We start from the raw sequence: 27,413 nt of genomic DNA, 5'->3' as shown, positions 1-27,413 counted from the left end.
TGTACTCAAGGCAGACTTCAGGGGATTAGGCAGGTCGGGTGTTGGGCCCCGGAGTCTAGGGGGATATAAGCAGGGCGGGACTTTGTTTACAGGCCCCCTCCAGGATCTGGGGCAGTGTTTATGGAAAGAGGCACAAGCTATCTGCCTGGTGGCTTTGGACACAAGCTGAATAATTGGAGGACCCACACTATTTGTACATTGGACCCACCAATGGGGCCAGAGTGGCTTCTCAGCAGGGAAGGAGAGACGTCCACCCAAACCCTCTTGCTGGGGGCATGACTGCTGGGTCTACAAGAAAATAGTGGGGCTGGGTTTGCAAGGAAGTGTCTGTGCTCTCACTAGGTCCCAGAACCTGATGCCAAGTCAGGTTCTTATCTGGGATGGGGGGCCAGCGGAGGCTCAGTCCCCAGGGAGGCGGGGGCCTTAGGGACTGCTTTTAAGAAGAGCTCTTAAGCAGAGACTGTTGCCCTGTGGTTTGAGTTTTGAAGAGATCTCTCTGGCTACCAAGTGGAACATGAAATCACAATGGAAACAAGAGGCTGGTTAGGCAGTGGCCACACTTCACGGTCCGGTGAGGACAGCGTCTGGTGGGCAGAAGTCATGGGCAGATTTGGGAGCTGTCTAGGGGCAAAATGGGTAGGATCTGACAGATGTGGGGTGGCAGGGAGCCTGGTTAGGGTCATAGCAGGAAACAGATAGCTCCCAGCTCAAACAGGAGACATGACAGCCTAGGCACAGGAGGGCTCAGGATGGGGGGAGATGGGTGCAGTCTAAGGGACATGCAGAGGCCAAGGTCCAGCCCTGCCAGGGGACCTTGCTGCCCCAGGCTGGGGGCCAGAGGAGAGATCTGTACTTCCATCCAGGTCATATAGTTGCAGCTGACCCAGGAGACCCTGCGGGGGTGGGGTGGGGGTAGCCTGACCTCCATCTCTTCCTGCCCTCTTCTCCCAGCTGGACTCTCCTTGATCAAGCCCAACTAGAAGTCAGAGGGCAAAGAGCTTTGTGATGTCAGGGGGGATCTGTAGGACACAGAGCAGCAGGGGATGGACCTGGGCAACAGACAGAGCACGCTGGGGAGGAAGGAGCTGTGATGTAATGGGGGGGGGCAGATACCAGGCAGGAGAAGGGATACTCTGGGGGGTCCCCTGCTTCTGTGCCTCCGCTGTTGGAGATTTCTGGTCTCTGAGCAAAGGGAGTTGTCCAGGTCCAGGGCTGGACGCTCCTTGCTTTGGCCTGCTCCTACAGAATCCTAAGCTCAACCAGGGCCCCATCCAAAACCAAAAGAAAATGGGACAGGCTGTTAGGCAGCCAAGCACTTTCCAGCTTCACTGCAGTGACTCAGCGTGAGCTTCTTCGTGTGGGCGTGGGACCAGGGAGGAAACTCTCTCCCGACACAGAGCTAATTCTGTCCCAGGGCTGGCGGCCAGCCTGCGGCTGGAAGATCTGCGGTGCAGTGTGGTTTTGAGGTTCCTGAGTCCCTCAGAGCTGGGGATCCAGGGATTGTAACCCCTAAGGTGTCTCTTGGAGCGATCTGTGCGGGGGAGCAATCTGTTGGGGCCCAGAGGCCCTGCTCTCTGCCCTGAAGGGCGGGGAATGGTAGGTGAGAGCAGGCAGGGAATTCTGTAGCAGACGCCAGACCCTCCAAAGGCTGTCTGTGGGGGGAGGCGGGGATGCTGCTGAGGAGGGCTGTTTGAGAAGGAAGAAAGGTATCCAGAAGGTTTGCATTACATTTCAGCTGCAGGTCGAGGCTGTGATCCTGGGCAAGTAGAAATAGCCAAGATTTTGGGGTCAGAGAGTCCTTGGTTCACACCCTAGGCCGAGGCTTAAAGGCCGTGTGAGCCTGGCTTGGCCACTTCATCCCTCTGAGTGAGCCTCCATTTGCAGATCTCCACAGTGAGGCCACAGAGGGGTGAGGCATGAGGCACGTGACGGCCAGGCAGGGTTCTAGGCTCTGGGGACGCACTACCTGCAGGAGAGCCCCTTCTCCTCTGTGGCGGAGGCAGGGTCACTGCCTCGGTCTGGACCTCAGTCTGTGCAGCCATGCACCGGGCTGCCCTCGGGGGGAGAGGCAGCCCCTTTCCGAGGTTGGAGGGGGTGGGAGGAGAAGCCTCCCACCTGGGCTGCCCATCTGGACTGTCAGGGTGGGCCGTGGGGGAGGCCGCTGCGGCCAAACACCAAGGGAAGCACTTCCAGCTTCTCTGATGGGCTCCCACACCCACAGGCCCTGATAAGGCCCCTGTGCTGGGCCTGTGGCCAGAGGGTGAGGGGCAGGCCTGCCGAGCCCCGAGAGGCGCCGGGCTGGGAGGGGAAGGGGCTGCTGGTGGCCGTGGGCAGGTGGGTACAGAGGTGAGTGAGGGCAGGTGAGGGGCCCCTGAGCCTCTTCGAGGGGAGGAAGAGACGGGGATGGGGAGGGGGGGCAGGCAGGGAGACAGAAGACTAGGAGGGCTGGAGAGTGAGACACAGAAACACAGGCACAGACAAGGAGCAGAGAGAGACCTCAAAAGAGAAAGGGAGCTGAGACCTTTGCAGACTTAGGGCGCCAAGGGGAGGCAGGGGGCACACAGCTGCGGCCCAGATGCCTCTCAGCCCTGCTGTCCCCAGAGCCCGTGGGGCTGCAAGCCAGTGGGCAGCAGCTGGAGAAGGTGGGGCTTGGACTTGGACGCCCAGATTCAAATCTCTGCCCTGCCACTAACCAGATGTGTGACCTCCGGCAAGTGACCCTACCCGCACCCCCTCTGGCCTCAGCCGTCCCCTTGAGAAAGCAGGGTTGGTGACAGCCACCCTTGTGGTGGTCAGGGCAGGCCCAGGTGGGCACAGGGCCACGTGGTGCCTCCAAGCCAAGGCCCGGGAGCAGCAGGTTCCACACAGGCTTGCGGGCTGGATGCGTGAATGAGTCTCCGTCTCCAAAAGGCGTTTCCCCGCAGCGCCTGGGATCAGGATACATTCCCTTTTGGGCCATTACCTAGAGGCGGGCCTGGGGGTGGCCTGGGGAGGGGGGCTGGCAAAAAAATCACTGGGGACCTGGAACCTCGTCTTGCCCCGTCTATAAAATCCACACCATGAACCCTGCCAGACTGATCTCATGGGGGTTTTAGGAGGTTCCACTGGAGCAAAGACCAAAGAATTCCAGAATATTCTGGGGAGGCAAACTGGTGAAAAAGGAGAGAGTGGGTTTGGCAGTGTGGCAGGCTGAGTTTGAAGCCCAACATGACACCTACCTGCCTGAGCTTCCTCCTCCATCCACAAGGACTCATTTGACCTTCCTTGCTTACCTGAGCTAGCTATGTGACCTTGGGCACATTACTTACCCTCTCTGGGCCTCGGCTTCCTCTTCGTGCCAGTGCCTAGAACAGTGGCTAGAATGTAATGAGGGCCAGATACATGTTTGTCTAATAAAAACGAAGCCAATAACATCTGCCTGAGGTTTTTGTGCTTTGTGGCAGGAGGAACCAGATGTGAACTGGGGCCCCCATCCATCCTGGGCAGGGGCTGGGCTGGGCTCACTAAGGAGGTACGAGGCCTTGGGTGCCACAGAGCCAGCTTCAGCTGGGCCAGGGCTTCCACTGGCTCATCCAAGTCCATTCCCAGTCTGAGGAGGCTGCCGGGAGGAGCACTGAAGGGCCCGGGACAGGGCCCAGGCTGCCTGCTTGGCCCTCGGCCGGCCGAGCAGGGCTCCATCGGGGATTCAGGGACACAGGCGTGGGCTGGGCACTGCCCAAGCATGAACCCTAGCCAGGGATCTGGGGTGTCTGTTTTCTCTGGGTTTTTCCAGACCTCAGGAGACGAAAGAGGGCTGACACAATGGCATCCCTGCATCCATCCTCATTCGCATCCCCAGCCTCCTCCGGAAGCCCCCACACTTGACCTCTCTTTCTTCTTGGTGCTCATTTCCTCTTAGCCTCGTTTTCTATCCTTCTCCCTCCCACCACTGCTCCCATGGGGCCATGATAATCCATCCAGTGTGTATCTTGTTATTTGGTGGTGTTCTTGCAAAATGTTTGTTACTGCTTTGTGTGCATTGCTGCTTTTTTACGTGCATGTTTTCAGCGCACTTAAGTGCTATTATGGTTAGGTGGTTTTAAGATGCTCCGGATGCTGCTGCTGTGTGTACACTGGATGATCTGTTGCTCCTACCGGCTGTATAGCATTCACTGGTCCCCTCTCCTGCAGTGGACATTCAGGGGTCCCCAGCTTTCTGCCATCAGTAGACACATCTGTGTGCTGTCCCCAACCCCCTGATCCTCTGGAACCTTGACTCTTTGAGTACACACAATCTCCCAGGGGTCTCTTGCCCCTGACAGCCAACACCTTCAGCTCTTTGTTGGAGGACCAACCTCAGGGGCTGGGAGTGCCTGGGAATGCATGGGCAGGGCAAAGGAATACAAATACTCAGCCTCCTGGACCGTGACCTCCATTGTTCACTGAGCACAAGCAAGGCCAAGGGCGCCTTCTTCACCCTTGCCTGGCCTCCTCCCTTCCCGATCCCATTTCTCCACTCCCTTACCGATTTTTCCTGGAACATTTCCTCGATAAATCACTTTTGTAGGGATCCTCATTTGAGGTTTGCTTCTGGAGAGCCAAAGCTAAGACATGCCCCTACAAACACTGCACATGAGCGTTCTGGTGCTCGGTGCCTTCCAGGGTTGGAAGGTACACAGGGGTTCACGGCTACCCGCGGTGTGGCATGAGAGCTTGTGCCCACACCCTGCCAGTCCGAGGGGCAGCCACACCAGCTTTGTATTCTTACCACAGTCTAGTAGGCGCCAAGCGTTATCTGGCTGTGGTTCTCCTCTGCATGTCTTTGAGCATAAATCTGTCATATGCCAATGACGTTTGGAGGTTTCCCTCTTATAAATTACCTGCTCGTATCATTTCCCCATGTTCTGTTGGGATTGCTGTCTTTTCGGCTTTGAAGGAAGGAGTTTCTTGTACGTTGTAGATGGCAATCCCTTGATGGGTTTGGAGATTATTAGTATGTTGGAGGCAGGCAGCCCTGGAGGCAGGGCTTCTGTGCATGTGTGTGTCTATGTCTGCATTTGTGTGTATAATCCATTGTAAGGAGGGGGCTTGGGCCCCAGCATGGGTGAGGCCATGGGGCAGAGAGCTGGGGATAAGACCCCCCAAGCTGGGATCCCTGGGTGGCGCAGCGGTTTAGCGCCTGCCTTTGGCCCAGGGCGCGATCCTGGAGACCCCGGATCGAATCCCACGTCGGGCTCCTGGTGCATGGAGCCTGCTTCTCCCTCTGCCTCTCTCTCTCTGTGTGACTATCATAAATAAATGAAAATTAAAAAAAAAAAAGACCCCCCAAGCTCAGAGTAAGCCATCTGAGGGAACCACAAGTAGCAATGCTAGGTTTCTAACAATAATGACAACACATAGGTGTTATAGATTGAATTATATTGCCCCCCTCCCACCAATTCATATGTTGACTGTAAACTCCAGTACCTCATAATGTGACTGTATTTGGAGACAGGGTCTCTAAAGAGGTGGTTAGGGTAAAATGAGGGTGGGCCCTAATCCCTCATGACTGTGCTCCTTATAAGAAGAAATCAGGGCGCAGACACACACAGAGCGAAGACCACGTAGGATGCAGGGAGGAGGTGGCTGTGTATGGGCCAGGGAGGGGGACCCTCCAAGAAGCCAGTCCTGCCAACACCTTGATCCTGGACTTAGAGTCCCCAGAACTGTAAGGAAATCAACATCTTTTGTGTGAACTGTCCAGCCCGTGGTCCTTCAGCAGAGCAGGCCAAGCTGACCACTACAGTAGGCATGCCGCTCCCTGTTAACAAAGCTTCGGGGGAGAAGGACACCCCCACCCCTGCAGGACTCTTCCTATGACATTTCTTTTTTCTTTCTTTTTTGTAAAGATTTCATTCATTTATTCATGAGAGACACATAGAGAGAGGCAGAGACACAGGCAGAGGGGGAGCCTGTTGCAGGACTCAATCCCAGGACTCTGGGATCACGACCTGAGTTGAAGGCAGACAGACTCTCAACCGCTGAGCCATCCAGGCATCCCACCTGTGACATTTCTAATGGCTTGGCACCTGCCACACAGAAGTGTCTAGTAAATTACGATGCCAGCAATTAATGCCACATATGCTTCTTAAGTGCTCACTGTGTGCCAGGCACTGAGCTAGGAGTTGGTGAAGAATGAGCGTCTGTTGTCCTGTGGACCTTTTGGGGGTATTAGGTGGCATCGGGTAGGACATGGTCAGCGTCACAGGGAGATGCCTTGTTGCTGGCCAGAGTGGAGATGAAGGGAGCAGTGGTGTCAGAAGCAGGTATGGTGGGATCCCTGGGTGGCGCAGCGGTTTGGCGCCTGCCTTTGGCCCAGGGCGCGATCCTGGAGACCCGGGATCGAGTCCCACGTCAGGCTCCCGGTGTATGAGCCTGCTTCTCCCTCTGCCTGTGTCTCTGCCTCTCTCTCTCTCTCTCTGTATGACTATCATAAATAAATAATAAAAAAAAAATTAAAAAAAAAAAGAAGCAGGTATGGACAGAAAACTCTAGTGGATGCTGATTCTGGCTGCCCCCACACACAACAGCAACAGTGACAAAGACAACAGTGGCTTTAGGCTCTACAGAGGTGTACAGTGCTTCACAGACTTTATTTTGCCTCCCTGTGCCTCAGTGTCCCCATCTGTAAATGGGTGTAATCATGTCTCAGCCCCCGCAGGACTGTCGTAGGGGGTAGGTGAGGTGTGCATGAAGTGTGCGGCCCACTGTCCAACACATGGGAGGTGCTCTGTTAGTTACTAGTGGGGAGCTTCTGCGCCCCAGGCAGTGCCCAAGCACTGGAACATACTCCACCTACTCAAGCCTCACAGCAGCCCCAGCATTGGTCCTCAGGCCTGCCCCACTACACTGGGATCGCAGTGGAGCCCTAGAGAGGGCTCGGGCCCGGTCCAGGCTGCTACTGTAGCAGAATGCCAGAGGCTACCAGGCTGAACAACAGTCATTCTCACTGGTCTGGAGGCCGGAAGGTCCAAGATCACACCTGAACAAGTTGCTTCTCCTCTCTGGGCCTCTGTTTCATAACCTGCAAAATGGGGATGATGATAACACTTGCCCTGCCTGTTTCTCAGGGCTGCTGGGGGGAGGTGAGCTAAGGCCAAAAAAAAAAAACAAACAAAAACAAAAACTATCCTTTCCTTCGTACATGTCCCATACATGTCTCGGGACAGTGGCCTCAAGAGTCTGTCCCAGGGGCCTCAGAGCAGCCCAGTTCAAGGTCCAGTTCCAAATGCATGTACGTTCAGGCTCACAGGCTGAATGTGGGAGCGAGCCAGAGCAGCTCGTTTGCTCCCTGGGCACTCTGGGGAGCTGAGGGTGGAAAGGGGGAGCTGGCCACAGGCTCACCTGCCTGCCTAGGCTATGATGAACGATGTGCCCTGGACCTCCACCAGATGTCCTGAGACTGAGGAATGTGGATTCCTTGGGGGGGGGCTAGGGAAAGGGGAGGAATGAGGAGGTGCCCCAGAAGGTGGAGCTGGATGCCCTAAGGCACAAGGAGGGGTGGGAAAAGATGTGGAGAGAGGTGCTCCCTCTTCTGGAAAGCAAAGTGGTTAGGGGCAGGGCTCAAAGTCTGATCATCCTGGTGTGAATTGGCCACTTTCCAACTGGGTGACAATAGCCTCACTTCCTCGCCTTTACGTTGGGAGTGACAGCAGAACGACTCCCGGGGCTTCCTAGGGATGTATGAGCTAATGCAATGAAAGCATTTATACAGTGTTCAGGCTATTGTGTGCACCCAATCAATGATTATTTATCACCAGGATCTAAAAGCAATAGAAAGAATAGCTGGATATAGACATAAGAAGAAACCAAAACCAATTTGGAAGGTTGAGGACCAGCAGGGTTAATGTGGCTGCTGCTTTTGACCTGCAAATATGATTCTGAGCTTCCCTGTGGCCACATCGAAAAGGGAAATGTGATCAGTTGTAGAATATGGATTATTAGGAATGAGGAAACAGCCCAGTTCCTCAGGGGAAGCAATGTTCTTTACCCTAAATTCTCCTGGGCATTTCTCACTGAGCAGGGGGCTTCAGAAAGGGCACCCGAGAGAGGCGGTGGGCAGTGGGTGGGTAGTGGGTCACAGACCAAGATACACATGGCATCGCAAGTGTGATTCTCAAGTGGAGCCCCTTCCAGACACCTTGAAGGAAAAGTGAAGGGAAACCTGGCAAGGTAGCTCCGGGGAAGGCAGCTCCAGAGGAGAATAAAACATGTGATGGGGATCTGAGCCCTCTGGATTCAAAGCTAAGGCTTAGAGAGCTCCGAGGGGTGAGTGGCAGGACTGGGGACTGCTAATCCCTCAGGGAAGCAGGGGGAGCCCCAGACACTGTTCACTGGGGGTCCCTGGAGATCTGACTTCCCAGCTGTGTGGCCTTGGGCGGGTTGCTCACCTCTCTGAACCTCCATTTTTGCACCTGCAAATTAGAGTCACCCCCTCAGGGCTGTTGGGAGCATTGCATGGAGCCTGGCAGAGCAGCGTTTGGCATGTACTGAGGGCTCAAGTGACGTTGGCGTGTTGGTATACGCCTACGATGGATCGGGAGCTATGGTTGCATGCACTGTCTTCAGATGCCTCCTGAGTATTTGTTTAAGAAATACAAATAACTAGAATTTTATAGCTCTTTATAGTTTACAATTGGCCAAGGGTTCACGGTCGCCTCACCTGACCCAACAACATGAGGGAGGCTTTCTTACCTTTATTTGAGAGACCAAGAGATTGGAGCTTAGAGAAGCAAAATCCTGGCCTGTGTTGCCCTTGATCTGCCCTTGAGCCCAGAAATGGGGAGACAGGTGGGCAGGACCACAGTGGTCCTGCAGCCTTCCCGGCCCCTCCTACCGTCCCAGGTAAAGGCCATTTTAGGAGACACTTAAGGGTGGAATCCTGGGACACAGCAGCAACTGTCACAGCATAGTGACTTCCCTGTTCTAAGAACTTTACATGGGACATTCAAGCCTCACAGCCATTCCATGAATTAGAAACTGTGACCATCACACCCATTTTAGAGATAGGACAACTGAGGTGCAGTGAAGCTGACAGACTTGTACGAGGTCACAGGAGGTTCATGCAGACCCAGGCTTTGGGAGCTGGCAGCCTGGCAGGGCTCCTGAGTCTATGTCCTTGACCCCTCCCCTGTAGTGCCCAGGCTGCGCAGAAACGGGCTCAGGGCAGGGGGATGTGTGTTGGGACAGGCGGAGGGCAGGCCTGTGTTGAAACACTCTCCTGGGAGGGCCGAGGGGTTCGGGGCGAGGGCACACACCAACTGGGGACACTGACTCACCCAATTCCTAGCAGGCTGAGGGGGTGGATGGATGGACATGCCCAGAGGATGTCAGCACCACCCTGTACCGCCTCAGCCTGCCAAGCCCCATCCCTGCTCCAAGACGAGGAGACATGGCCTGTGACCCCAAGCTGCTCCCAGCCCCGCCGGAGAGCCAGACATGACGTTATCTGTGTCCAGGGCATCTCTGTAGATGCTGTGCAAAGCGCTGGATCCCCACTCCTCTTCACCCTCCTCTTGGGGCTCCCCCGCCTCCCACTGCCAACGAGGGAGGCATGCTCGGGGCGGGGAGCGGCCTGGCATGTCCCCTCAGCCTCTGAGCTCAGGGCTGTCCTTTAAAACTCAGCTCAGACTCCGCTTGCCCCAAGCAGCATAGGACCAATGCCCAGGCTGGGGAACGCCCCCCTCCAGGGGTCTTCAGGCTTCCTGGCCTAGCACCAGTCCCAGAGCACCTCTGTCTTGTGCCTTGTGACTGGCCGTGAGCCCCTGTGGGATGGGACCCCAGGAAGCCATTTTCTCACCCCTGGGGCCTGCACAGCGCGGCACAGGGAGTGTGGACACAGTCATTTCATCCTCAAGGACACACTTGGTGGCAGTCATCAGACCGTGATTTGGGGGGCAGCATAAGGCGATGGTGAGAGCCCTGGTTCTGCAGACCTGGTTCACATTCTGACTGCCTTCCCCCTGCCCAGAGTCTTCATCACCTTCAGCCTCGTTGGCCCCCCTCAGGGCAAGGCCGGCTATGGTAAACGCTGGGCACAGTCCCTGGCAGGCGTTGTCACGAACACCAGTCACATTGCCCCCAGTCACGGGCGAGGGCGGGAGACACACACGGTTCCCACCTTCCCTCTGCATTCCAGGACCACAGGAATCCCTGGGGGACCCCTCACTGGGCACCTCTAGAATATCCCCCCAACCTGCAGAGGAGGAGGACACCCAAGTGGGGTGATACTTGAATTCTGAGTCCCTTGAACCCGCGATTCTCAAGGGGATTGTCCAAGTGGCTTTTATTTAATAAAAGCAGAAGTTGACTTCTCTGAAATAAAATACAACCTTGAGCCCATTAAAGGACCAGCAATCCATGCACACGGTGGAAGGTTGGAGTTATCTCTAACGGAGCATCGATTGGCAGTCTGGCCAGCTTGGAGCCCATGTGTCAGGATGGGCTGGTGGAAGGTGCATGGGCTGGAACCCAGAGCCCTGGGTTCAAATCCTGGCTTGGAATTCAGTGGTTTACCCCCGGAGCCCTAATGGAATCATTAATATTCTTTGAGCGTTTACTGTGTGCCAGCACCGAACCGATTTCCCAGTGCTTGGGTTTGAACCGTGCCTATGAGCCCGCCTCCAAGACATCCCAAGCTTGATGACTCCCCTGAATCTCAGCTTGTTCTTCCTTAGATTGGGAAAATCCCCAACAGAGTTGTTATGGGAATTGGCCAAAGTGCCACTTAAGTTGTCTGGCACATGGTAGGTGGTTAGCGAATGTGTTCATGTCTGTCTCCTCCCCAGACTGTTGTGACAGCGGGTCTGTGTGTGATCCAGGGGGCTCGGGGAACACCCAGTGAGAAGGACGCTTCTCTCTCTCTGGGTCTCCGTTCCCCAGATCCGAAGCAAGAGGCACCACACCTGCCTCAAAGAGACCTGGGAAGACAAAATGAAGGAATTATATAGTTCTTGGCACATAGTGGGTATTCAGGGCTGTTCCTCTTCTGTCTTCCAGGCAACTGGAATGGTGTTTTCTGGGTCTGCCCTGGCAGCACACTTGCATCGAGCCATCTGCACACTCTGCCCTGTGCCTTCCCCGGCACCCGCCCGTGACTCAGGCCCCCATCTGTGGGTGTGCTGGGGTGGGGCTGGGGATGAAGGTCCTGGCAGTTCATCTGGGTTCGAGGGGCTCCACCACTTCCCAGCCTCCACCCTTGGGCATCACTTAGCCTTTCTGAACCTCTGCTTCCTCAACTCTGTAAATCGGGGGTGACGACCACAGATCTTCTCTTTCGCTCTGAGTACCCCCGCCCGCTGACTCAGACCTGGATCCAACCGCTGCCTCTTCATCCTTTCCTGCAGGTGTTTCTAGCTGTGCCCAGGCACTGACTGGCCAAGGACCCCCATCGGAGAGCCTCGGACACCCTAACAGTGAACGGTGAGGGGCTTTTGTGGGCTGAACAAGTGCCTCCAAAGGGCACCAATGTGGGACCCATGATGAGATGGGGCATCAGAGAATGCCAGCATGGCCACTTCCTGGGTTTGGGAAACATGCCCGGAACCAAGTTCCCAGCACTATGTACCCCTCTTTCATGACACCGAGCATCATTGTGATGTTACCATGATTTGAGGAATCTGACAAATGCTTGCCTCCCTCGCTAGAGTGGGGGCATTAGCAGACAGGGGGGGTTAGTAGGGGGGCCCCAGACAGGCAGCAAACAGGGTCGTCAGGAGGAGAGACTCTGAAGCAGGGGTGTGGCTCCTGGCTCCACGTCTTGCCCACTGTATAACCTTGGGCAAGTAACTGGCTCCAGACCTCAGCTTCCCCATCTGTAAAATGGGGTTTGTAGTTAAGTAAGTAGTTAAGCTGTCAGGATACCGAACCGGCCTTGCTCAGAGTCAGGCAGAGCAGATGTCAACCCGGCTGGTATTGGCCAAGCTCTTGGAGCCAGTTCCAGTCACGGTCCCCCTAATGACCCCTGTCTCCCCTGCAGAGAATGGGGGACGAGGATTACAACACCTCCCTCACCTACGACGATGAGTACTCGGATGATTTTGACCCCATCATGGTTTTGGATGAGTCTTCTCCCCTGGAAGGCAAGGTGGCCAGGATCTTCCTGGTGGTGGTCTACAGCATCGTCTGCTTCCTCGGGATCCTGGGCAACGGGCTGGTGATCGTCATCGCTACCTTCAAGATGAAGAAGACGGTGAACGCCGTCTGGTTCCTCAACCTGGCCGTGGCGGACTTCCTGTTCAACATCTTCCTCCCAATCCACATCGCCTACGCCGCCATGGACTACCACTGGGTTTTTGGGACGGCCATGTGCAAGATCAGCAACTTCCTGCTCATCCACAACATGTACACCAGCGTCTTCCTGCTGACCGCCATCAGCTTCGACCGCTGCATCTCCGTGCTCCTCCCCGTCTGGTCCCAGAACCACCGCAGCGTGCGGCTGGCCTCCGTGGCCTGCGCGCTTATCTGGGTCCTGGCTTTCTTCCTGAGCTCCCCGTCCCTCATCTTCCGGGACACAGCCCTCGTGCACGAGAAAATATCCTGCTTTAACAACTTCAGCCTGTCTGCGTCCGGCTCCGCGCCGTGGCCTGCCCACTCCCGCCTGGACCCCGTGGGCTTCAGCCGGCACATGGTGGTGACCGTCACCCGCTTCCTCTGTGGCTTCCTGGTCCCCGTGCTCATCATCACAGCCTGCTACTTCACCATCGTCTGCAAGCTGCGGCGCAACCGCCTGGCCAAGACCAGGAAGCCCTTCAAGGTCATCGTGACCATCATCACCACCTTCTTCCTCTGCTGGTGCCCCTACCACATGCTCTACCTGCTGGAGCTACACCACGCCGCCATGCCCGGCTCTGTCTTCAGCCTGGGCTTGCCCCTGGCCACGGCCATTGCCATTGCCAACAGCTGCATGAACCCCATTCTGTATGTCTTCATGGGCCAGGACTTCAAGAAGTTCAAGGTGGCCCTCTTCTCCCGCTTGGTCAATGCTCTGAGCGAGGACACGGTCCACTCCTCCTACCCCAGCCACAGGAGCTTTACCAAGATGTCATCGATGAATGACAGGGAGACCAGCATGCTTTGAAGCTCTGCGGGGAACCCCCGATGGACAGACATTCCAGCCTTGAAGGCCCAAAGCTCTGGCTTCTCAAGACCAGAGCAGAAACATCTTCAATATCCACCCATGCCCGCTGTAGTCTGCAGGGGGCTGACCAGTGTTTTGAGCTGGGAGTCCAGAGCTTCGAACTCCTTTCTTCAAGAGGCAAGGTGGACAGGGCATGCCATGATGCTCTCCAACTTACACCAGCATCCCATACTTCTCGGGAGACCAGCCTTGGCCAACACAAAGCAAAAACAGGAGAATTCTCAAAGTCACTGCCATGAACTGGGATGAGAATAAGACAGAGGGATAAAGCTACCTACTGTGTGCTCCCCTGGAATGTCAAACACTCTGCAGGGTGTCTTCTCCTGGTAGGAGCAAGGGGAGGTTGGAGCAGACTCTGTGTGATGCCAATCACACCTCAGCCCATTTGCCTCTATCACCAACCAGCCAGAAATCCCACCACCCACACCATTGCTCTGGGCCAGGGAGGGAGGGAGGGGAAAGGGACATATGAGCTCGTGCATGGCCAGACCATGGATTTGGCTTTCGGATCAGCTGGGAACACAGAGAACAGGTCCTGAGAGGCCATGTGGGCTCTCCATGAAGGCAAGACACATGGGGCCACCATAAGGACTTGGGGCCTGGGGAAGCGGAGGAGGGAGAGGGCTAAGGCCCTCAAAGAAGGCAGCCTGAAGGTGCTCACCTTAGAACTTCCCAGGGTCATGGTGCTTTGGGACACAGCTATTTCGGGGATCGGGGTGGTGCCAGGCCCTCCCCGCCAGCCCTGCTCTCACCTGGCATTTGTCGCCTCAGGGCTGGGTCACAGTGGTCAGCAACACCTGTGGCTTCCACCCCATCATGGGGACTGTCCCTTCCCTGGTCCACTGACTCTGGCTACAAGGGCTCAGAATAAAACTCTCCAGGGCGGAGGCCCAGAGGAGGGCCTCTCTTGCTCCTCAGCTTCCTCAAATCCTTGGTCAAACCAGCTTCGGGAATCAACCTGGGAGTGCCACGCAGGTTGAAGAGCGTGTCCCAGTGCTCAGTCTCTGAACTCAGCAAGGCCTGGAGACTAACGCCTTGTGCTGTGCTCCCGAGATGCAGGCCGTGGGGTGCTGCAGGCGTGGAGCCTCTCCTGGTGCAGCCCTGTTGCCTTTTGTCAACTAGGACCAATACCCTCCTATGCCAGGGTGTCACTGTCCCATATACAAATGACAAAGCTGAGGCTCAGTTGGGGGGGGGGGGGAGGATGGGAAGTAAGTAACTCACTCAGAGACTCGCAGTAGAAGCAGAGTTAACATGTGAACCCAGCTCTGTCTGGCTCCAGAACCTTTTTGTTGTTGTTGGTTTTTTTTTTTTTTAATGGCAAATGTATCTATTGAGAATATTCTAGAATGTCATGATAGCTTACATTTATTTAGCACCCCCTATGCCAAACACTTTGATGCGTTATCTCATTTATTCCTCCCGGCAGCCCTGAGTTAGGTACAGTTATTACTTCCCTTTTACATATGAGGTATAGCTGAAGCTCAGAGAGGTTGAGTTACTTCCCTGAGGGCGTCCAGCTGATCTCTGCCAGAACCTGGATTTGAAACGAGGTCTGTCTGGCTCGAATAAGGCTACAGAATCAGGGTCTGAAGAGAAGCTTGGGGGTTTGACCATAAATATTGATTCCTCAGCAGATTCTTATAAATATCTTCATGACTTATAAGCCAGCTTTGCAAATGGTTTTCCAAAATGACCCAACATGGCAAAGAAAGCACACTTGGCCTCTAGTTCCCCGACATCCCTCCACACGTGCCCACCAGGGTTTCCATCTCCTGAACCCCCTGAGAGCTCCAGGGAGGGCAGTGGGGGCAAAGCAGCCAGGCCGGAGGCAGTCACTGGTGGGCCCGAGGCCGTGTAGCCTCCAAGTGTCCACATCCTCTTCCCTTCCAAGTGCTGCTGTTGTGAAGCTGATTCCCTGACAAGATGCAATGAACAGATGTAATGTCTACACAGCTCTGGACAACTTCCCAAGGCCGTGAGCTGTTTGGTAATCACACCTCATTAAGAGACAGACTGTTCCTTCCCTCCTTGGGTCATTGTGCTTATGATGAGGCAGCTCTGAATTAACTCCAAGAAGGGCGACCAACGGCTTTAAGAAATCTGAGCTTGGACCATCTGAGAGCAAAAAGGGAGCTTGAAATATTGCCCGGGGCCCCTTGTCACCCCCTCCCCAACTTCACAGGTAAAGCAAGTAAGGCACAAGACAGTGTAGGACAGGTTCCAGGCCCCAGAGATGGTCATCAGCCACTCAGACTCTGATCCCCCGGGTGCTACTTGCTCTGGCTGGGTCCCCCACTCCTCCTGGGCTGCGTGCGGGCCAGGCCAGATCCCGGAGCCAGGAAATCATTTTGTCGTTGGAGAAGTTGATGAACAGGAGTGAAATCCAAACCAGCTGTTTCCTCCTTGGGGTCAGGCCTCTTTCTGGCTGCCCCACCAGGAGTTTCCCATTAAATACTTAAATGCAACCATGATATCCTCCTGAATCTTTTCCCTGCAGCTTCTTCCAAGGATCTCACAGGTCATTCATACAAAAGTCCTGTGGTTCACTCCACAGGCAGCCAACGTGCTTTGTGCCTGAGAGGCCCCCTTTGGTGTCAGTGCTGCTTCGGGGGGGGGGGCACTGAGGGCTCATAGGGGAAGCAGGCATAAAGACAAGAAGTGAAGGTGGTGTTTGGGAGGCCGGAGAGCGGGAAGCACAGAGGAAATGCAGAATAGAGAGAAAGCAAAAGAGTCTGGCATTTATTAAGCATCTACTGTGTGTCAGGTGCTCACAATCTCATCAGACCCCAAAATGAGAAGAGGACCAGCAGAGCCACATGGGTGATGCAGAAAGGAAGGCTGGGATTGCAGACCCCACCTGTTCAGGGTCACACAGCTAGTAAACGGCAGAGCCGGGCTTTGAACCCGTCCGTCTGTGCAGCTGCCTGAGCTCCCTGCTTCTTCAGCCTGTGGGAGGAAGGAGAGAGAGAGGGACGGGATGGGGGGAGAGGGAGCAAAAGGATGGAGGAGGAGCTCAGGAGGGGACAGTGACCTGGATGTGGTGTTGGCTGAAGTCAGAGGAAAGAGTCTGGCTTAAGCCTACCCCTGAAGTCAGCTCTGGAGGGCTCAGGGGCCAGGCTGGGTGGAGAGGAGGGAATCCAACAGGAGAGCCATGAGGGCCTTTCCCTTCCACAGATGAGGGAACCTGAGAGCTTCCCTTTGCTGCAAACAGAGTTGGTATTGGCTTGGATGGAGGTGGCCCCTGATTCCCCAGCCCTTCCCTCTCCTGTTCCTCCCTGGCATGCTGGGCTCTGGCTGGAGCCAGGGTGCCCTGGTCCTGTGGCTGCCAAACCCTGGATTTGGAAAATTGCTGCTGCAGGTGGTACCCAGGACCAGGGGGAACCACGAAGCTACTTATCCAACCATGAAATAACTCAGGAGGGGGCTTGCTTGCTTTCTCCCTTTGAGGACAAAGTTGCTTTTGAATAAAGAGACTGAGGCAAGAGTGGGGCTCCATGCCAGATGTTCCTGCCCCCCCAAAACACTCTTGCCTTCCTCATTCACCTCACAGAGCAGCAGGTGAGGCTCAGAGACGTGTAGTGCGCTATCCAAAGTCACACAGCAGTCTTGTGAGACAGCAGGAGGAAGCCCAAAATTCCCTACCATTCCCCAAATTTAGGACATCAAAGAATCTGCATTTTAAAAAGCATTCCCTTCACTTATTTCAATTTCTTAGCAACCGAAGGCAGTAGATTGTTAGTAACTGGCTCAAGATAGCATCCACCCATTCACACCAACATCCATCCACTCACCCACCCACCCACCCAACAACCATCCACCTACCCATCCGATTTACATAATGATTCTATATCCACCCATTCACCTATTCCATAAAAATCTATTTAATAACTTCTGTTTGCCAGGCCCCTGGGAATGCAAGGATGATCAGGGCATGCACAGTCTCTGTCCTTAAGAGCTCATTCATTGCTTAGTGGGAGAGACAGCCAATAATTTTTTTAAAACCGCACCGTCGATGGGAAACCACCACACTAAGCAGCACATATTATAGAGAGATATGACCCTGTCCATAGACCAGGGAAACCTCCTCGGGCAAGCAACGCTTGAGTTGAGATGTGTAGGACAGGTAGGTGCTGATTCAATGGTGGGCAGTGGGGAGGGGTGCCGGAGAGGGTGTTCCAGGGGGTGGGAACAGCATGGAAGGGGACAGTGATGGCGAGGGACTGAAGGGGGTTGGGGCTGGGGCAGCAGAGGGTCTAAGAAGAGCACAGAGCAGACAGGATGGAGAGGAGGGCAGCAGAGGCCACATGCAGGGCAGTGACCTACTCAGATCCGCATGTTGCAATGATGCCCAATGCGGACAGCTGGTGGGGGCCTGCTCTGGGCAGGACAGGCTGGGGCAGGGGAGAAGGGGAAGCCGGGAGGCTGGGGCAGCTCCAGGTGAGTGCAGTGGGAGCAGAGGTAGAGCTCAAGAGAAGTGGACTATCCTAGAGATGCTTACAAGCTACCCAAGCTTTCTCAGGGGAGCGGTTAGCGGGAAGCCAACCCAGGGCCGTTTCAGCTGCACAAAGGCCTCGGTGCATTGCTTTATTGATGGAAATTAATTGTAAATATTATTCAAATTTACCTCCCAATGCACAATTACATTTCTCAGGGGAGTCCTCTGAGCACATAATAAAGCCCTATAAATAATACATATATTAACCTAAGAAGATCGGAGGCACATTAATGCTGCACTTTGCGGGTGGTGGCTGTGGGGAATTTATGCAGACAAGACTCTGAGTGCTTGGACTAGGGTTTGACTTTGGAGGTCACCCGAGCTCTGTCCTGGGGATCTTCCAGAAGTCTCTTCCCACCCCACCCGCCCCCGCCACTGCCCCCTGGAAGGCTGCCAGCTATTGCTCTAGAGTCCCGGTTAACCGGCAGGAGGGGGCAAAGAGAAAAGGTGGTAAAGGATGGAAGAAGCACAGGTGTATAGGATGCTTACTTTGTGCCCAAAGCTTCAAGAAAGCAATACTCACAATAATAATAGGTCATATTAATGGAGCATGCCCAGGGGTTGGGTATCTTCCAAGTGTTTGGTTATATTAACTCGATGAATCCTTACGACCACCTTTGTGGTAGGAGCCATTCCTCTCCCCACTTCCAAATGAGGAAATGAAGGTTCAGAGAGGTGTGACATCTTGCCTGGCGTCACACAGCTAGTAAGTGACAGACCCAAGTGTGTTTGACTCGAAAGCAACTTGCAAACACAAACTATCCTCTAATGAGATCCCTCCCTGGAGAGAGGAAGGCAAGCATATGCTCCCCATCCAGTGTTGGATCTTAAGGAGGTGGGAGTGGGGGGATTTGACGGATTGCTTTTTCCTCTCGGAGGAAGGAAATGGTGTCTGGATGGGCTTGTCATTTCCTCACAGCCCTGGGAATCTTAAAAACCACATCCCTTCTCATCCCCCCACCGCCCCGCCATTTACAGATGGTGAAACTGAGGCTCTTTGCAGATCGGAGCAGGACCTCCCAGCTCACTCACTGCTGGGATGCGAGATCCCATACCACCCACTATTCTAGAGACCTGGGCATTCACTGAGTTACTCTTTTCATAGTTTGGTGCTAATCTACCCTGAAACCACCCCTGCCCAGGATCTGAGGGGCACTGGGGGTATTTCCAGCAGGATCCTGTAAAGGGAAGGCAGGAGGCCTTGGAAAACCCTGGTACAAGGCAGAAACATGCCATGTTTGGGGCATGAATGTTATCCCCACAGTCGTCCTACAGATGGGTGACGATGCTATCTGGATCTAGGTGGTAGTGGTTGTGATGTGGCTATCTTTATACATCAAACCTCATTTGTCTATACATATATGATTACTGCACTTTACTGCAGTAAGTTATGCCTTAATAAAAGTATTTTGAAAAGTAAATTCTTAAATAAAATTTAAAATTCATGAATTAGCTAGCTCACAGTGTCTGCAGGAGTGGCTCCCCACCTCCTTTGGTGCTCTGGACAGAATCAAGTCTGGGGGCTTCAATCTGATTCAAGAGAACAACTCAGAGGGAAGTAGAAAGGCAGCATCTCAGGAAGGACTCCCAGGGGTCACCCCAGCCCTGTCGCCTGACTCAACGGGCTTTTGATGGCTATGACACAGGGTCACGTGGGCTCAGGCGTCAGAATGCTCTGGCTTGGATCCCAGCTCCACCACTTACATCAGCTAGGGTTAATGCCTTATGACTTGGACAAGAAGCTCAACATCTCCAAAGCTTCCATTTTCTCATCTGTAAGATGGGTATAAGAAGAATCTGGAGCTCACAAGGCTGTTGTGAGGATTCAGTGAGATGTGGCACATAAGCACTTAGCAAGTGTAGGGCTCGCATACATCACCCACTTTCATATGGAAGTACATCAGCCTCCCCACTGGTCTCCACGCTTCTAGCCTCACTCCCCATGACCCACGCTCCATGAAGCAGCCAGAGTGAGCTTCCGTCACAGAGCACACCAAGCCAAACCCCTTAATAGGGGCTTACAAAACCCTAGAGGCTCGGCACTGCCTCCTCCATCCTCAGCATCTACTGCTCCCCACCGAGGCACCCCGCCCTGCCTTTGTGTTGGCTGTTCCCAGACTGCTGATGGCATGGCCGGATCCCCCTCCTCCTTCAGGTCCCAGCCTTCCTGAGTGAGCCCTTTCCTGAGCCCTCCCTGCAGGTAAAGCAGCCCCATCCCTATTCACTACCAGACCCCCTTTTCCATCCATTACACTACTTCCTGCCATCTGGACGTTTATGTATTTGTGTTAGCTGCCTTAAGTCTGTCCCTCTATGGGGCCGGGAGCTCCATCAGGGTGGAGGAGCCCTTGTTTGTCTGGTGCCCCTCTGTATCCTCGGCACCCAGAGCGGTGCTCAGCCCAGGAACCGTGCTCATGATCCTTTGTTGGGCACATGGAGAAATTACCATGAGCTAACATTGGTTTTCTCAAATCATCATCATCATCATCGAGTTTAAAGACGATCACTATTTGCAGTACACAGTTTCCAAAGTGTTCTCACACTTTTTTTCCTATCCTGATGAAATGTGTGGGAGAAGACAATCCCCATTTAACAGATGTGGATACTGAGGCCCCCAGCTCACTTGGTTCAGACCTGGAAAAGCCCCTATGGAGCTCTTGCCCTGGCACCATCAGAAGCACTCCCAAACCAAGGAGGTTTCCATTCAGTGCTTTTATCTCCCCTGGCCTTTTCCCCCTTTCCTCTTTGTCTGATTAATTGCAGCCTGAAAATAAAGGAACCAGATGCCTCCCCTCCCACCCACCACACGCCCCTGCATTGTTTTGTAGTTCTTTTCCGGACCAGGACTCTGTTAAGGATTTGGCTGGTACGACCGTGACCACAAACTTCCTGTGTTTATCCTTCCACTTAGAAATCCTGGAGGGAGCAAGGAACTGGGCGCCAGGTCTGTGGTGGGCACTGGGCGATGCTAAGGGCAGAAAGTCCAGTGACACCTGATGCCTGAATACCCCCACAACCCAGATGCCTAGTTCTGGGAGAGGTGGATCCCAGGATTATCTTTTCCATGGTTCCCACTGTGCAGATGTTTGGCGCCCATACAGCAAATATCTGGATAACTGAATGAGTTTCTGGTTGGCTCCCAGATGTTGGAGCTGTGGACCAAGGTCACATACACATGGGGAGCTGGGAAAGGGTGGAGTTTCAGCCGTGGCTGGTGGGTGGTAACAGCTGGTGAGTTTCTAGTCGATGGCAGGCAGTTTGCTATGCACCGGTGATGGCCCAGACCCTGGTGCTTGATTGGGAAGGAATGATGTGTGATGGCCTTTCAGGCACAGTGACAAGCAGCCAGAAGCGATGTCACATCCATCATCTTGTTTCATCTTCCATAAAAACCTGCTGGGTAAAACCATCTTCACTTTAGAGACAAAGACGCTGAAGTTCAAAGGGGTTGAAGACATTTCCCAAAAACACACTGATAGCCTCACATTGATTTTTATTGAGCATCTGCTATGTGCCAGGGACTGTGCTGGGTTCTGGGGATACATCAGTAGCCACTGCCCTAATGTTCACAAATCTTATGACATATTAGCACGTATAAGAGCTAGGATTGGAACCCACGTCTGGGTTGCCTTGTGGCTTCTTATGCTCCTCCACTAGGTATGCTGCTTTTTGAGTTACAGAACCTAGGTGCAGAGCAATCAGTACAGAATGGAGAGAAGGGCTTTCTGTTGTAACGCCTCAAACCTCTCGGGAATTAGAGAGAGAAAACTCACATCTTGGCTGGGAATTGAGATCGATTCTGGGAACCAGGATGCAGCTGTCAGCAACTGCTCTCCCCTCCCTGACTCCTCAAAATAGGACAGTGATTGATCCCCACAGCTCTTTGCCTCCTTTGAAAGACCAGCAGGGAGACAGCAATGCTTAACCCAAGACAATGGCATGCTCAAGGTGGAATTGCAGGAACCGGGCAGATTGGCAGAACAAGAAATTTGGGATGGAGGGGGTTCCATGGTCGCCTTCCAGACTCACTATAGGATCAATAGGTTTTTTTTTTTTTTTTTTTTTTTTTTTGATCAATAGGTTTTTAATCTGAAATGTCACCTTTTCTAGATCCTGGATTGTAACCGTCCTCTTGATCCCCTGGCCACGGCATCTTTAAGGATGCAGATAGATCGATGGAAACGGCTTATTTAATCTTAATATGGCAGATGATCATGCCCTTGCAGTCAGTTGAGCCAAACCCCTGCCCAGGGGAGGGAAGTTAGTCCCACATCCATTGGAGGTGAGCCAGGGCAAGAACCCAGTAGTCCCCATGCCCAGTGATTTGGTTCCTTGCTCTCACACGTGACCATATGCGCCCTTGGTCTTTTGTCACATTTTGGTTCAGACACATCAGCTCCTGTAAACTTGAGAAGGAGAGAAACAAAATCAGTGTATCTGGTTTTCTGTATATATAAATAACACAAATAAAAGTCCTAATAATCCATGCTGGTTGGCATTCATTTTCAGACTCCCTGTGTGAAATAAACCAAGTGAAGGTTGAAAGAAATAAAATTATATCAGTCAGGTTGCATTTGGCTGCAAGTAACAGAAACCTCAACTCAGAACGTCTGGCGTGTTCTTCATGCGATGAGAACACCTGTAGGTTGGGAATTCAGCAGCTAAGTGATAAGGTCAAGGGCGCAATGTGTTTCCTACTCTCTGCTCTGCTATCTTCAGAGGTTAGGGTTTGTCCCCAGGATGGCATCTCTCTTGGTCATAAGATAGTTTCCATGCACATGACATCACCCAGAAGGGAGAGAAGGTTTCAGAATGTTCCAAGAGCCGCCAGCAAGCAAACTTCACATCTCTTTGGCCAGAATTGGTTCACACGCTGCTGCTGGACCAATCAGTGGCAGGCAAAGGAGATGGCTCAGACCAATCAGGATCCACCCAGGAACCACATGGGAGAGAAGAGGACATTCAAACGCAATCATGTTCTACCCCCAAGAAGGGGAAGGGATTAGGGGCAGGCATCCAGTGGCGTCTCCCACAGAGGAAGACAGGAGATGTAAATTGATCAGCCTGCAGATTTGACTTCCTGTCTTGAGGAACCAGAAATTTTCAGATCTGAGTGTTTTAAAACTACAGAGGGGGTTTAGGGAGGGAGGGCAGCTCTTAGAAATTAAATATTTTCTCAGAAAATCAGAATGCTTTATTCCTTGCAAGTAATGAGCTCCTCCTGTTCTTTATATTAAGTAATGCATGATCGTTGGCAAAAAGTATTAAAATATATGAATGAGCAAAAGGAAAAATGAAAGGAAAATCATTTATGATCCCCGAGATCACCCACGTATAATCACTACTAGCCTTTCAGTTGATGGTCTACAGTCTAGTCTATTTTTATCTTGACAATATCAATCTAGCAAAAAGATTTGTGTGTATATATTCTGTTCTATAACATTTTTGTCTGTTTTTTTTTTTTTAAATCAGGTCATCCAATGTTTCCCTACATAATATTGATTGATTGCCAGGCAGACCCAGCCGAAGTGCCACAGTTAATTTAGTCAATCCCCTATTGATGGAAATGTAGGTTACTTCCTTTTCAGAAATATTTTTGTTGTTTTTGTGATCCCCTGATGGTTTCTCCCAGGAAAAGCTTCTTTAGAGCTCAAGCCCTGGGTGGCCCACAGATCTAACCTGAGCTCGCTGCCCACTATCTCAGCCTCTGGGTCCCTCCCTGTATGCCCTTCTCCCCTCAAAGCAAAGGGAAGTGTTCTTGAGGCTTTAAGAAGACATCACCCAGCTCAGGAAAGAGCGGCTGGTGGAGTGGGCAGTGATCGCACATGCAGGCTCTGGAATCGGGCCAGTTGGATCAGGCAAAAATAACTGTTGTTCTCTGAACCCCAGTTTACCCATTTGAAAGATCGGGAGTCTAATAGAAAAAGCCTTGTCGGGTTGCAGGAGGATTCAGTAAAATAATCCATGCAAAGAGCTTACCACGGCACTCAGAAAATATTATGAGCTTAAAAAGTTGTTAGAGCTCGCTGTTGCAATGTTCGATTCCAGTTTTCCCCCTTACTGGGACTACAAGACAACATTTGCTTTGTTATCTCTGGGGGCCATGCTTAATCCAGGCCAGTGATTCGGTAGGCTGCACAAATCTGCCTAAATTATATATTGGGGTTGCACACTGAATGCTTGCTACAGTCTGGCTATGTGGCTATGTGAAGAAAGTGTAATTTCTTTGTAGCTCACATAGTCTGACTTGCGAGATCTCTCCCAACCCCTCCCACCCCTCACCCCACCTTGGCAGAAAACAAAACAAAACAAAAAAAATTAAGCTTCACCTATGTTATGCGTTGCATTGCCCCCCTCATTCATGTGTTGACATCCTAACCCCCAGCACCTCAGAATGTGACCTGCTTTGGAGACAGACCCTTTATAAATGTAGATGTAAATCTACATTTATAGATGTAATTGAGTTAAAATCAGGTCATTAGGGTGGGTCCTAACCCAGTATGACTGATGTCCTTAGAGAAAGGGGATATTTGAGTGCAGACACGTACAAGGAGATATGAAGAGACACCGACAGAGGAAAGCCAAGGACAAGCCAAGGAGAGGGGCCTCAGAAAGGGGCCAACCTTTCTGCCAGCACAGGACCTTGGACTCCCAGCCTCTAGAATTGTGAGATGGGACATTCCTGTTGCTTAAGCCCACCCTCCACCCCACCCATCTGTGATGCTTTGTTACAGCAGCCCCTGCAAACTAATATAACCAGTTTTAACATTTTAGTTCAAATGTCGGTTTTACAGGTTCCTAAGCTAAGACACTCCTAGATAAACATACTCATTCTCTCCCAGGTGCTGCCCTCCCCTGCTTTTCTCCTGGGGTAGCTGGGGCACATGGGCAGGGTTTGGTATGATCTCTCTGGAGCCTGGCATAGAATTCACTGGGGCCCTCTGCCTCCTAGTGCAGAGAGATATTCTGCATAGGCAAGTGGAAACCCGTGGAACGGGGATCTGGCTCTGAGCATGGCTGACTAGTTTCCCCTTGGGCGCCCCTCTCATGCAAACTCCACCGCCTCCGCCCATGCCCCGGCTCTGCCTTCCTCCCGGCTGGGATGAGGATGAGGCATCCTGCATGTACCAGGAGAACAGCTGCTAGAGGGAACGCCAAGCAAAGGCCTCTCTCCAGAATCCTTCTCCCCTTTCTACAAATCCTGGTTCTGGAGAAGCAGAAGCTTTTCTTCTCCTCTGTCTGCATTGTGCTTTCCCATTGTCCGGTGGTAAGCCTCAGAGTTGTTCTGGGAAGGGGGTCTGCTGCTCACTCAGGCAGGATCCAGGAGCTGGCCTTCCAGGCACTGCTTTTGTGTGTTAAAGGAGAATAAAAGGAATTGGAAAAATCTGCCCTGGAGACAGTGGTCTGACTTGAGTACCTCGCCCCCCCCCCCCCCCATCCTTGTAGTTCCTCTTCTGTAGCAGAGCCTGCCCTCCTCCCCAGCTCTCGGGGCCAGCTGGCCAGATCAGAACACTAATAAGAACAGCTTCCTCATAATATCCAGAAAAGCCACCCATTACCATTCTTTCTCTACTCTTGTGCTGCTCCCAACAGGCTTTGGGGCTTAAACATTGGAATGAAAAAGTCAGAATGATACTATTAAGATGATTATTAACCATCCTTTAACGATTACTGATGAGGATTCCACACTTTCCAGATGGGGACGTGGAGGCTCAAAGAGGTGAGTCACCTGCCCAAGGTATGCCAGCTGGGAGCTGCCGTGGCCATGGGCGTGGGAGCCACTTTTGTCTTGACGTCAAACTGCTTATCTTCTCACCTCAAGGCTGCATCATGGCATCCCGGTGGGGTGTTGGCATGGCTGTGAGTAGCTCCTGTGCACAGTTGCACATCATGTTTCTGCTCACTTGTATCAAATTGCTTAGACTTCTAAGAAGCTGGGGATGGGCCAGCAACAGGATTGGAAAAGCTCCATGGGGAGGGTGGTGCTTCGTTGGATCCCCTAAGGTTCATAATGCATCTGTAATAGGATTAGCATTGCCTGGAATCCTGGGCATCTGCCCTCCCTTCCTGAGCAGTCTGTGTCTCCTGGGTCTGAGGGTTGCCAGGAATGAGGAACCCACGCTGGCCCTTTGCAGGCTACGGGAAAGGGAACAGATGCTCCAGCCATTCCTCAAATGTGCTGTGCTGTCTCCAGGTAGTTGTTCTGGCTTACATGGGGCTCTCACATCACCTGCTGACCTCACACCACCCCAGATGTCCATTGGGATGGCGTAATGAGGCCCACTTTTAAAGAGGAGGGGCCAGGTGCTCAACGAGGTCAAGGTATGTGCCCAAGCAGTGCTACAGAATGGTGGTGCCAAGACCCGAGTCCAGGACATGGTGGTTGTGGAGCTCCTGTGCTCAGTCCCCAACTGGGTGACTTTGGCCACTGCGTGGCCGCTACTCTATGTGCCTCAGTTTTTTCATCTGCAAAATGGAGAGGCAGCTCAGGTTCTGAAATGAGAAGCCAACAGGGGACAGGAGACTTGTGTTTGAGTTCCAGCTCTGTTACAGGGTCTCTGGTGTAACCTTGAGGTCCTGTTCCCTTTCTGGGTCTCAGCCTTCCCTTCTGAAAAGCAGGAGATGGGCTTTGACAAGAGTGCAGAGATCAGAAGTTAGCATATACCAAGTACCTACTATGTGCCAGGCATTTAAGACACACAACATTTCACAGACCCCTCTCCAAGCCCTGGTTGGTGGGCCAGCATGGTTATACACATTTTCTGGGTGCGGAGACTCAGGTCTGTGGGTTTGCAAAGACCTGCTCTTGGCAGGACTGCCTCTAAGGACCCTATAAGCTCTGGTTTTCCAAGATTTCAGGCAGAGGGTTTAGACCGATCAGGGTTTCAATCCTGCCTCTGCCGCTTCCCAGCTGTGTGACGTTCTGGACAACGCCTCCCTAAACCTCAGATCCTTCATCTGCAAAATGGGTTCATCAGGGCCACTCTGCAGAGTTACTGGGATAATTCAATAATCCGCTACAAGTCCACACTCAGGCTCAGAGTAAGTGGTGGCACCTTCTGCCCTTGTCCTTGCCCGCATTCAGGGGATGCTTTAGAGGAGCCACACTAAAGCCAGGAAGCCAGAGGAGTCCGTCTCTCCCAGTGAAATCCCGCCCTCCCCTCCCTCATTTCTGTTCTGCTCTGCCACACTCAAGTTCCAGCAGTTGCATTTAATTGGATTTAACTTAATAGTTTTATTGATGCCTTTTGGTTCAGGGGACAAAGAGGCTTCTGGGTAATTTGCACGTTTCTAACAAACCAAATAAAGAGCCGATAAGCATAAACAAGTCCGTTTTAATTGGATTAAGGGAAGCCTTGGCTTGGGGACTGCAAACCATGGAGGAACTGGAGAAAAAGGGTCTCAGATTTCAGATTTTCTGCTTCCCTGGACCCCCAGAGCACTCTGAGCAAGGCACTGATTTCCTTCCCAGGAACTGTGTGCCAGTGTGTTTGTGTCCCTGCCTTGTCCCACACATTGTACAGGAGTCTCTCCTCCACCTCCTTCCTCACCTGCTGTGCTGTGTGCTGTGTGACAGGTGGTGCAAACCTCTGGCTTGGCCTCAGACCCACTGAAGCTCAAGTCCTGCCCTGCCTGTTTCCATGCTCATCCTGAGCAATTAATTTAATCTGGTGAGGCCGATTTCCTCAGCTTTATATAAAAGGGGATCATAGTGGTTTCTATCCTGTAGGGTTAGTGCGAGAATTACGTGCTGGTTAA

General features: G+C 52.9%; 1 protein-coding gene across 3 annotated transcripts in view; it reads left to right on the top strand.

Annotated features, from left to right (window-relative positions):
* CMKLR1 (chemerin chemokine-like receptor 1) overlaps positions 1 to 17,865 on the top strand; it is a 51,184-nt gene extending 33,319 nt beyond the window's left edge. For all 3 annotated transcript variants that reach the window (XM_041729330.1, XM_041729333.1, XM_041729332.1), the window contains exons 2-3: positions 11,364 to 11,439; positions 11,996 to 17,865. In XM_041729330.1, coding sequence (XP_041585264.1) covers positions 11,999 to 13,096 — 1,098 coding nt within the window. In that variant the 5' untranslated portion in view covers positions 11,364 to 11,439; positions 11,996 to 11,998 and the 3' untranslated portion in view covers positions 13,097 to 17,865. The remainder of the gene's footprint in view (positions 1 to 11,363; positions 11,440 to 11,995) is intronic.
* The last annotated feature ends 9,548 nt before the right edge of the window (positions 17,866 to 27,413 follow it).

The sequence above is a fragment of the Vulpes lagopus genome, chromosome 14 (assembly GCF_018345385.1).
Source record: "Vulpes lagopus strain Blue_001 chromosome 14, ASM1834538v1, whole genome shotgun sequence".
Taxonomy (NCBI): domain Eukaryota; kingdom Metazoa; phylum Chordata; class Mammalia; order Carnivora; family Canidae; genus Vulpes; species Vulpes lagopus.
The sequence above is the reverse complement of the archived record's forward strand: the minus strand, read 5'-3'. Positions and strand labels throughout refer to the sequence as shown.